The sequence below is a fragment of the Periophthalmus magnuspinnatus genome, chromosome 1, assembly GCF_009829125.3.
Source record: "Periophthalmus magnuspinnatus isolate fPerMag1 chromosome 1, fPerMag1.2.pri, whole genome shotgun sequence".
Classification (NCBI taxonomy): domain Eukaryota; kingdom Metazoa; phylum Chordata; class Actinopteri; order Gobiiformes; family Gobiidae; genus Periophthalmus; species Periophthalmus magnuspinnatus.
Window position 1 is genome coordinate 15,060,435 of NC_047126.1, and position 12,725 is coordinate 15,073,159.

Sequence of the window (12,725 nt, forward strand, 5' to 3'; positions counted from 1 at the left end):
CTTGCATCACCACAAACCTGATTTATTTGGCCTGGAAGAGGAAATTTTGTTATTTTGGCAATACTTTTCCACAGTATGGCATAAATCTATCTCCATGAAAAATGTGGGTGGTTTTAACTTTCTATTTTGATGGAATCATGCAATCATAAACATATAATGTTCCAACTACCACTACTAACATTATAGATCTAAAAAGAGTGAATAATTTGGACATTTGTGATTCTTGGTTACAGCCTTACTAGAAGCTGCTAATTCTCCCTCCACCAACTCAGGAGATGAACAAGCTCCGACGTGTTCAATGTGGGCTGTAAAAAGTGGAGAATGACGCGCCGCTCACTAAAAATCATTTTCAAGAGTAATATTAAATACAGGGCTAATAACAGACATAAACATAACTCAAAATCACTGTCATTATTATTAACTACCTGTATAATGTCTAGTGTGATACTGTGTGTATCACATTTTCAGTGCTACTCCAAATCTGGGCAGGTTTTAAGAGTGATATAAATTCACATTTCACATTGTCCCACAATGAGAAAATTGCCATGTTGCAATGCAAAGTACAAGAATTGCAAGCAAATCAAAAATATAATCAATAATTATTAATATAATTCACTTAAAATCTAACCATATAACTAGAATATTTTAATATATTTTGAATAGAGTTAAGATACAAAGGAGTAAACATAATAAAATACAACACTGTAAAAGTAGAGAAAAATTATATGGCTGGGCTACTAAACTATTAAGTGCCACAGGTGTCAAGAACATAGACCATTGTCAAGGCCAATTATAAAGCTCTGTATTGTTTAATAATCAGGAAGTGTGCAGCTAGCATGCTAGCTGGTGTTAGCTTTAGCATGACTGCAAAAGTTGTGAAAAACTCTTATAAACGCTCCACGGTGAATAATTAGGATGCTCAAAATGCTTAAGGTAAGTGGGGAATAACTTTAGACTACTGTATTCAGTTAAAACTGAACTAGTTACATTTCTAACACAGTACATCAGGTACAGTGCCTTTAAACCTAGAGTCAAAATGAAATTTCTCATTCAGTGGTAAATGTTTTTGTCTAATCAGCTACAATATTCTTACATTAGACCTACATAACAACTTCCCCATAGAAGGACTAATAAATATTACTTACTACTCTGGGACAACGGATGGAAATTAGCCTGGCTATAACCCGGTCTGATATAGTAACATGCTTGTCCATTAACATGCACTGTCCGAATCTAATAAATAAATATATAAATAAACTTATTGAATTGGCTATAAGTAACCGTTTGTATTTGAGAGATCTTAGTCCAAGAATCTCTGAAATCAATCTGGCAAACACAAACACTTATGTTAGTTAAAGTCTTCTCAATCACATGTTACAAGTTCTTTTCCAGGTTTTGTCAGTAAAAGTAGACTGTTTACTCTGTTATTATGGGGGAATTACAAGTGTCTCTCATATGAAATTAAATTAGCTGCTGAAGAAAACACAAGGACAAAGTGACAGGTGCTTGTTAACACTGGCCTCTGTTAAATGTATGGCACTTTTGTTGTTGTGCGATTGTTGTGGTGAGAGGAGTGGTGGGAATCACTGCACAGGTTCCTGTGTGCCTTTCCTCATTGTAACAGTAAGACTGTAAACACACACTTTCTATAATGACAGGTCGTCCCAGGCCTTGACCAGGGCGTGTCACAGGCATTAGACCGTGGACTGGTTTTGCACCTGACAAACGCTCAGGAATAAACAGAATGTCAAGCAGCCTGTAGGTTATTTATAACTTAGTAGTAAAAATGCTAATTTATGGTAGACCACAAACAGAAGTCTAATTTAACAGCAGTGTTTCTGTCTTCAGGTGGAGGTAGCTCATGTAGCCAGCTTCATGGATGTGGCTGTTTGTCTACATGAGCTTGTTCCTCGAAGGCCACTCTGCAGTGACTACAGACAGCCATCTAGCTGCAGCTCTGCTCAGAGCCAGAGGAGGATGGCACACTCGCTTCCTTTCATCTCCTTTACAAGCCGCAGCTCGATAATACCACACACTCCAGTGCAGCCTTAAAAGGGTGCGAACACTCAGCGTTTCAGTATGGAGAGCTGTGTTTGCACACAGCCTCAGCATCAGCAGCAGAGCGCAGAGCACTGTGTCTTTAAGCAGTAATCCTCCATCGCAGCAGCATTTGTGCCGTCCATCTAATGGGCGGTTCAGTTTAATGTCCACAAGAGCCGCTGGGAGGTCCTGCTCTATTAAAATCACTGCTGCTCTCAGAGCAGAGCATCAGGCTGCTGCAGACCTTAAATAACAGGCAGCTCAAATTAAAGACATTCTCATTATGCATTTGAAAAGAGGAGGGAGGGGGCACACAGCGGCCACAAAGGGGATAACAATGTTGACATTCCCAACATGTTTCTCTGAGGCACCGCAGCACGACCACAACACACCAAAGAACATGCATGCTGTCCATTCATATTTCATCATGCAGAATAATAATAATCTCCTCCATTACTCTAAACTTTAATATTATATTTGTAATCTGCCTGTGATAAGCTCCATCTCCAGACCTGGCTCTAAAACACTGCACATCCTAACAGCGCCACCATATGAGTCCGTACATATGTTACCAGTGCCCCCTACCAACAGGAAATCACTGTAGCATTCCCATAAAACCTACAGTCAGTTTAAATGAGCTAATTGGTGTTGACAGTGGTATTTTCTGCAGCTTCACTTTACACATTCTTCAGTGGCATGATCCGGCACAGTTTTGTACAGTTTTAGTTAATTGCAGCCTCCAGTCTTTACAGTAAATATAAGATTAGGCTACACTTTTGTCCGTCAACGTGACAGTGGGTTACTCTGGGTGAGGAGGTAACTGTGAAAAGCTTATTTGCAACACTGACTGAGGCTGTTGGTTTTGCAGGCATGTTACAAAGGTTACTGAACAGGCTCCTGCTGCTGCTCTGAGCAAGGAAGCAATGTTGCAATGCTCTTTTCTTACAGAACAATTTGCACCAAAATACAATGGACAAGAAAGGAGAAGTAGTTAGCATGCCTTAGGTGTACTTTTCCTGCCTGCAAAACATACGCTAAGACACGCTTAGAAAAGTCTTACAACATAAACTCTGAAGCAGCTCCCCACATTAGTCAAAGTAGCTGTCAGTCTTATCTATGTGATTGCTAAAACTCATATCACTAGTGTCTAAGGCGCAGGAGGTGGCCCTTTTGTAAACACTGCACTACTCGGCACCCTGTGTTGAACACCACTCACTGAACACAGCTTCAACAAGTTTGTGGAGCTTCTCTATCAGCAGGTCATGGTACACTCAATTAGTGCTATCCATAAGAGTTTAGACATTTGAGAGCTTAAAAATACACCTTTCTTACAGCTTTAGAGTGTTTTCAGCAAGTTTTCACAATGTGCACAAGCAGCACTAAAGTGAAGTTGTGTGAGCATTTGGGGCACATGGAGAGTGGGAGTGTAGCTCGCGTGGGGACTGTGTTTACATGCGTGCACAAAGTGAGAGGCTCCTACCGCTATAAGCGTGTTATTCCTCTGCTCCGTGGAGACAGCGGAGTCCGCCTCTAGCTGCTTGCTCTGGGGCTGTTTGGTGCTCCCCGGGGCAGACTTCTTGGCTCGCTGCTCCAGACTGCGCTGGTACAGACTGACCGTCTCCCGCCGCTCTATCTCCAGCTGCTCGGCGTGCGCTTGCTGATACCGGGTCTCGCAGGTGACGTGGTGCCTTCTGCATCCCTCTATCCGCTGCCTCAGCCGCTCCACCACGGTGCTGTGCTTAGGGATCCCCACCACCGGCCCCGGGGCCACCACGCTGTTGTTCAGGCTGTTGTTGATGCAGATACTGCCGTTTGCTCCGGCAGCGGGGGAGGCAAAGTCCCCCATCTCTGCGCCCAGTGGCGGCTATTTTGGAAGAACTTTTCTCCCCTTCACGCTTCCAGCCTCCACTCTTCCTCCAGCGGACAGCTCCTCTCCACTTCCCCCTCCAAGTGTCCTCCCTGTCCCCGTGTGTCCTCCTGCTCCTCCGCAGGAAAAGGTCTACAGCTAACCGGACAGTGAAGGAAGCACAAGCCGCTGAAGCGAGCAGCAGCCGGGGGTTTAAATGGCTGTGTGCGCTACAGTCATATGTTGAAGCACTGATCAGTCCTGTCTCTATTTTCAAATAAACCGCCCCAAAAACACATTTAACACAGAGCCAGTAAGCCCAGTAGAGCTCCGGAGACGACCCGACAATAACCCGCTGCCACGCCGCGAACTCCGACACAAAACAACAATAACGCAAAGTGTGAGCGTAAAGAGGCAGTCAGCGGTCAGAGGCACTCGCCCTGTCCCGCTGAGGAGCAGCGGAGGCAGCCGCAGCAACAGTCCCCTCTCCGCTCCTCCGCGCGGTCCTCTGAGAAAAAGTTTTGCAGCATGAACCGAACGGGCTCCGGAGTTTCCCAGTGAACTTGCATTTCATATGGTTTTGGTTTGAAAGAAATCCCGGGGAAGATGTTGTTGAGTAGTTGAGAGTAGCACACAGGCGCCCTCGGTAGTCCGATAGAGGCAACAGTGTAAACCCAGACACAGGCGCTAAACGCGGATAGGGAAGCAGTGGCGGAAGTCTGTAGTGAGCGCTGCCGCCTGCCACCATCACAATAATCAGGTCCGCTCCTCCACCATGCCAGCGGAGTGATATCAGGACAGGACAGGAGTAAAAACCAGCTCGGGGCTGTGAGGAGCCCGCTGTGGATACCTGCAAAACCCGGAGTGGAGCCATGCCAGCGGCCAGGCACGTCCCAGCTAGAATCAGGCAATTTACTCAAGGAAATTAAGTCATTATTTAAATGAATCCGCTTCTACAATTACTGTTAAAATATGCACTTAGGGTTAAAATAGGCCCTAAACGACTTAAAGAGAAAGTGAGAGGCCCTACATTGAAATAGAGAGTATGTAGGAGCCAATATCACCAAACATGCTACAGGAGGCATATGTCACAAAAGAAGTTCACATGAATTAAAATTACCTATGTAGACAAACTTGTATCAGTTTAATTATTTACATGTTAAAATTTTTATATCAAGATATGTATGTATAGATGTATAGATCAGAAATCTGAGATTGTACAGCACAGTGAAAATATGAGAACATGTGGGAAAAGAAAATTAGTGAAAATAATGAAATAATAATAATAATAATAATAATAATAATAATAATAATAATAATAATAATAATAATAGGCTAATTAAGGACATGACAATCAGCATTTTGGTTTTCAAAACAGGAACAAAAAAACAAACTTTGTAATTATTCATGAGTTGTTACATGTAATATGTCCCATTTCAAATTACAGCAACATTCGGCCCTATCAGGATCATCTACTGTTCAGATCTGTTCCGATATAACACCCCACTGACAGAGTAACTTCCCCTGCTCACTACAATAAAACTTTAAAACTGTACCATTGACTCTGGCCTATCAACACAGCTCTGCCTCAAAATAATATTTCTCATTTTGGACTGTTTATCAGCATGACAGATCAGTCCTATTCATAAGTTAACGTTACCATGTGGACTATCAGACACTAACATAAATGGTTTGTTGAAACGCAAGAAAATATGTCTACTTCACTCCAATCCAACAATATACTCAATAATCAGCACAGTAGTTCTTCAAAATGTACTTTTACATGAGATCTGTGCTACTTAAAACTCACATTTGCTGCTGACATTTTCAATATAATGGGACTGTGGGTGTTTTTAACTGAATGTTCCTGTGTTATTATGCAATTTTATGCAAATGAGTATTTATATTTGGCATGAAACGTATACGATTATTAGGCTATTAAGTTTTTCATTGGCAGTTTTCATTTCTTAACTTTTGTATACTCTGAAGAAAAAATGAATAATTTAAGAATAAATAGACTCAATTAAATTTAAAAGAAGCTTATTTCAGCTGTAAGAAGAATGTACTTTTAAGTGAGTATATGAGCTTGGTATAATGTAAATTGTGGATACACTTTAACTGATTCAAAAGCACTTGACTGATCTGATCTGACAGTCTTGCAAAAACAGAAACATGCTTAAATTATTACGACTATTTGGCCATTTTCCATTCACCAGACCTGAAGCCACAAAGATTTCCTTTTCTGTGTTTTGTCAAGGATGTGGTGCCGCTCTGTTCATATTTTAGGTTCTGACGATACCTTCACTCGTCCTGGGAAAAATATTAGCTCAAATAACTTTAGTTGTGGCCGTGGATTCTCTGAGACTTCCTCCCGCCATCCAAATGTGTGAGCAGTCACTCCAGTCAATATGGTGAATGAATGACGGCCCCTCTCCACATAGTGGCACTGATACATTGGCTATAGGTTTAAACATTTACATTTATACATGCACACAGACAAGAAATACCATGTAAAGAGGTACATCTGATGTGAGTGATCTGATTTCTTTCTGACCCCTTCTGTGTAGGTTTTGTCAAGGAAAAATAAGTATGTAAGCGTGTAAACACACACAGAAATCAGATCTAATTATTGGGGTTTGTTTTAACACAGTAGTTTAGCTAACAGTTACTGAAATTGTGAGAAATTTTATTTTCAATGAGAAAACATTTTCCTCAGTATCTTCATGTCCTCAAGTGACAATATTATATAATTTAATTATTAATACTGACAGATTAGCAAACTAATTGGTAGTTACACCTTCACATGTCTTTTAAATCATGGACTGAGAATTTTATGAGAAATATGTAGATTCTCCAGGTAAGTCCTGACCAAGCTAGCTCAAGAACTTGAGACTGGTCCCTGGCACTGTACTGTCTTCCACTACTCGTGACAGGTTGACACATGGATGTCATCTCTGATAGGGCAAAACTGTCTATATCTTTTTAATTGCATTCTTTATGATTAATTCTATAAAATGCCTTTTAAAATCCATGACAATATCATTCATTGTCATATTTTCACGTGGCTGCTTTTACAATGTACCTTCTGGCATGTTGGACTAGAACAAATAAAAACTTAAAAAGCTGCTTTGACCTCAGCCACTTCTGGTCACGCATGTATACTGTCTGATTGGTTTTCGAGTGTGTTTCTCTTTGTGTCCACTCATTATTATTACAGTATTGTCTGATGTAACTTTTATCAGTTTGCCTGAACGTTGATGAGTGTTTAAGAATAGCCTCGCCTGTCATGTACATTGTCATTTTAGACACTCTCCCTCACTCTGTTTGGTTTACTATAACTCCTTTTCTTGTTTGCTGTTTTGTGGATGCTAGCACAGCTCTGAATGGGGACTTAAGGGATTTACCAGTGGAGCTGTCAGTCTGTCAAGGTATAACTCACTTACTTTGTCAGATATAACATATCAGAAGCCCAAGATGACAGGTGAGCAGAGCAAGTTTTAATGTTGATGGATATTCTATAAGGCACTTTGATCATTAAATATTATTATAGACTATTTTAAACATTTAGTTCTGCACAGAAATAAACAATAAAATGTACTTTAACTCAAACATTTATATATCGCTAATAGGGTTTGGACAATAACTTTCAAGATATACAGCATTGGAACGCAACAAAGTAAAAGTAGTAATTTGTACTTAAGTACAAATTTTAGATGTCTGTACTTTACTTAAGTACATTTTTAAAATTGGATACTTCTTACTTTGACTTCACTACATTTGAGAGCAGGTATCTGCATTTTCTAGTACGCTACACTATTTTTAACAGGACTGAAAAGTAAAGGTATTTTTAATTATTGTTTGAGACATGCTGAAAAGGCTGAGGGGTTTATTTTTAACATGTTCATAATTTGAGCAAACAAAAATATAGAAATCAAAACAGCTGGAAAAAATAAGATTGATTCAATTGAATAAAAGTCAGCACAAATCTGTATCAAAACCACTACATTTGAAGCCTTATAAGATCTCTTAAGATCTCTTTACTTCTTAAAAACTTTCCCCTTAAAAACAATTTGAGTAACTTTGCATCACATTCGCTCTTCAAGTGTCTGTATGACCATGGCGTGAAGTTGACATCACTGCTTACGCCACCACTATCACAGACTGGAGATTGCATACGTGTTAATGACGATAATATTTCTGGCAGTGATTTCTTGTAGCTTCAGAAAACAATAAAGACATAAGTGTAGCTTTGTATCATTTAAATAATAAAAAGTCCCATTAGACGCATGTTGTGTGGTTGTTGCTGGTGACTTGCTGCTACCCAGTCTGGCTCAGTGCTTCAGGAATGATAGGAATGTTGTTTTACGCACCTTCACACTCCTGCATACACAACACACAACACACAAAACACACACGCACTTACTTCACACTCCTGCATACACAACACACACACACTTACTCACTTTTCCAATTCTGTCACAGTCCATCCGGTTCAGCCCTCTGTATGCTGACAGAAGTTAAATGTCCAGTGTCTTCAAAATCAAACTGGTGAGTAAAAATCTCTACACAAAAATACAAACACATCATACATAGGTTTACAGTAGGAGTGGGAGATATGGCATGTTTTCATATTATAACTTTCTTTTTTTTTCTTTTTAACTTAGCCTATCTGATCATAATTTATACCTTAAGCATTTCTTCATCCTAGTCCATCACTGTTAAATCAGCTTGTCAATCACTCAGAGCTTGATGGAGTTTGTGTGGGCAACAGTAGCTCAGTTTGTAGAGTATTTTTGTCCACTGATCCAAAAGTTGGGGGTTCGAACAGGTTGGTGATGTGATTCCAGCTCCTATGGATGAATGCTGTCGTTGTGTCTTTGGGCAAAACACTTAACCCACCTTCCCCCAGTGTCTGTGTACACTGGTGTATGAATGTGTTTGTGAATGGGTGAGTGGTTCCTTGAGGTAAAGTACTTTGGTTGCCTTGAAGGTGGAAAAGTGCTATATAAATATGTGATGTTTTATTATTTACCATCAGGAGGAGGAAGTATATAAAAGCCATGTGCAAAACAGCACTGAATCATTATCCCTAAACTGCCAGACCAGAGCATGCTTAATTATTTTTGGTCTTCACATCCACCTGTAGCTTACATACAATTTGATTTGTTTTTATTTGTAGTTGAGGAAGTATTTTAACTACGTCAAAGAATTGTTGTGGAATTTCTAATGGTCAAAAAGTCTTAAAGATATAAAAATCAACAGAGAAGTTGTCTTGAATCAAAGGTCTGGTTTATTGAATCAACTGTGCACAATTGTTATTGGTGAGTCCAAAAGCAGGTTTTTAGTACAATAAAGCAGTTTGTTTTATCTGGGTCAAGTATAAACCTTTCACAATAACACATTTTTAAGTGTGATATATTGCTGAAGTAAATATAGACACCCCCCCCCAAAATAAATAAATAAATAAATATATATATATATATATATATATATATATATATATATATATATATATATATATATATATATATATATAGTTCCATCTGCAACATATTGAACGATAAATCAATATAGTATTTATAGTGACAGACCTTGTCAAGTATTGCATTCATTCATGAAGTTGTATGTGCACAGCTGAAAGAAAAACAAAGCTCATGTTAATATTGATATAGTTTTAAAAGGCTTGTGTGGCTACTCCTCCAGTTAGGTACTCCCAGGATCCTTCTTCCAAATCTGATATTTGAAGATACATTTCCACATGGAGACATAAATTAACCTTCAAACTATGAAGTACTTGTACATTTAATTATTATTTCCATTCTATCAACTGCTTGAGCCAGCTACTTGGTTAAGAATATTTGTGTAAATACATATTTTGTTAATGAAGATCTTAACACTACTTTTGGATGTTTATTGATCATATATTTTCCTATATTTAAATTGGTCAAAATCTATAAGGTAACAGCTCCAAATTAAAAAATGTATCCATTGTTGTCTCAAAGAAGGCTGAGGTGGCTGTCAGTTGGGTTCAGTTGCTCACAATTTCACCTGTGGAAGGACAAGAATTTACATAAAACAACTCGACTTGAGAATTTACTGCAAAGATGTAAAAGTCGATAGAGCAAATACCAATTGTTATTTCTGTTATGCAGGAGGTGAAATGGGCTACAGATTTAAACCAAACGGCAGAGTGAAAAACCTAATTTGGACGTCCGCCTCCTCTACACCGACACCACACGTTTCCTAAGCTTCCTCTAAACTCACCACACGACTTCCTCTGTGTTTTTAACCAGAGACATAAACATATTACACAAACCGCTCAGTTGAACTTAAGAGTTATCATTCAACCTGATGTAATGTTGTTCTTGTGCCATATGCTAATAACCAAATGCTGGAGTTTCATTTTGTCCATAGAATATCAAAATCAACAAAAAAAATCGATGTCATAAATGTTGTTTTGAAGATATACAAAATGTGAATATTGAGTATATTGTTTCATGAGAAAGAATCAGCAAAAAGAGCTGATTAAAACTGAAACTGAAAAAAAAATGTAACTTTCAGAAGTGATTGCTCTGCACTTTTGTGGGTCATTTCACAAGACCTCAACTAAGACATGTTTTAACCCATTTCTGTTCGATTGATTTTATATAGGAGCGCATATTATTATCATGATCCTTTTGTGTTGAATTTGATGCATAGTCCTCCTAACCTCAACTTATTCTAATATAATATAAGTTGTTTTTAGTTACAGCTCATACCCAGAATTAGACTGGACACATAAGACACAGCAAAATCAAACAGTGGTTAAAATCTTAATTGGCTGTAACTTTTGAAAAACAATAGCCAACAACCAATGAGCCAGTGTAAGTGAAGCTTTAAACATGTGACCTGTCAAATCAAAGCACAAATACTGAACATTACCTTCAACCGCCTGGCTCCGGATTGGCTCTTTGGTTGCCATGTTACTCGTGGTCGAAGCTCCAAATAGAGAACTTGGCTCCAAATTCACCCATATAACTGTTAGCCTCGATGAGCTTCATTTGACTGGAGCCGAACGCTATGGGTAACGTCACACTCACTTAGTCCACTTCTTTATACAGTTTATGCATTTGACCCATCCTTTGATGTTTCTAAGACAACCATAGTGCAATGCCTAGGCAGAATTAAGTGGAAGATTATGTTATTGTGCATGCTTTAGATTGATGGAGTAACACTTGATGGCTATTGATAATACATTTATAACAGTAAGTAAGACTTTAGATTTAAAGGTGTACTACATAACTTTTCTTGTGGGAGTCAGTCACCTGCTTGTCTCTATGGTGATGATATTGCTTAGCCTGAAATGTGCTACTGTCTTGCGCTCATTCAGTTACAAACAAGTGTTTATACATTTAATTTATACATTTAATGCCATACAGTGAAACATTCTGAGCAAACATCTCCATGGAGACAAGCAGTTGGCAGACACTGTGACTGCGTCTTGAAGAAACAGCCTTCCCTGAGATGACCCTAACGTGCACTGCAGGATCTGATCATTTGGGCCTCTCTGTGGAGTGGATGGTGGGGTTGCCCAAATGTTGCACAAGACCCTCTGAATATTTCATGTTTTGTGTGGTGCCTCCGACAGTGGGATAAAGACAGAAACATGGGGCTGATGTATTGATGAGGCTGAGGGAGAGCAGAGGGCAGGACCGAAAGCACGGATGAATGATGGAATAGAGAGAGGGAGAGAGGGAGTGAGAGACAGAGAAAGGGAGAGATAGAGCGAGGAAGGGGGAGGGAAAGAGGCTTGCGTCATGGTGCGATGATGGAACAGGAAGTACATTGGAAGCAACACAAACTACACAACAAATTAACAATTTCCCTTATGATACAAACACTTATAATCAACAGCACATCCCTGTAGGGCAACTATGATTCCTTGTTGTTCACTGTTGGAATATGAAGAGCCTATGTGTATTGAGTGTCCCATACATGTGAACTCTTGAATCCTGCCATCTCCATATTATAGACCTAATAAGATCATGAAGATTTATAGCAAAAATTTGTAGTGTACTAGTTTCAGCTCTCAATCCAGGAAAAAAAAGTCATTAAAGTAAAAAAAAAAAAAATCATTAAAGTCCGCCACACACTACAGGAGAATTTGCCTGATTTAGGACACAATTTGCAATTTTAATCCTCTACACTCCTCATGTGTGGTGTCAGTGCGACTCTGGGCTACTCTGTCATATATGTTATTTTAATAGATCCACAGTCATATTGTAACCACAAAACATCACCACAGCAACAGTCAATAAAATACAGCATCAAGAACAGACCAAGGGATGTCTTTTCAGCCTTCTGTGAATTAAAATCATTTATCTGAACTGTTGCACCAGATTTCACAAAAAAATAATAACAGAGTTTTGAGTTGCATCTAAACTAGAAGGGCAATGCTCTGATATTTTGAACACTTTATAGTCTCAAACAGAATCACTTTACAGTAGACAGAAAACGCGAGGTGCTCTATTTTCAATTGCCATGTCTTTGAATCCATGAAACATCTACTTGAAACTATCTGTTAGTCTGCAAATTGTTATGATAGAGTGAAAAGTTTGTTGATATGTTTTTCTCTCTATGCAGATAGCGAAGAAATTAAATCAAGAATGCTGAACACCAGTATTTGTAGAAATGAATTGGCTTATGTTTTACATGAATTGCTTTTTTTAAATATACTAATATGATTATTGAAATATGTAGGATCTTGCATCAAAGTCCATATTTCCATAGGTTAGGTTAGAACTGTTTATAATATAGCAATAGATTTTTCAGATTTTCCTCCACTTCACTCTGCTGTTGT

General features: G+C 38.9%; 2 protein-coding genes across 2 annotated transcripts in view; both read right to left on the reverse strand.

Moving 5' to 3' along the window:
* The window catches only part of maml3 (mastermind-like transcriptional coactivator 3), a 124,641-nt gene extending 119,966 nt beyond the window's left edge, over window positions 1-4,675 (reverse strand). Inside the window, exon 1 of the mRNA XM_033976079.2 lies at window positions 3,521-4,675. Coding sequence (XP_033831970.1) covers window positions 3,521-3,886 — 366 coding nt within the window. The 5' untranslated portion in view covers window positions 3,887-4,675. The remainder of the gene's footprint in view (window positions 1-3,520) is intronic.
* LOC117394029 (high affinity choline transporter 1-like) overlaps window positions 1-12,725 on the reverse strand; it is a 95,623-nt gene that overhangs the window by 23,336 nt on the left and 59,562 nt on the right. The window lies entirely within an intron of this gene.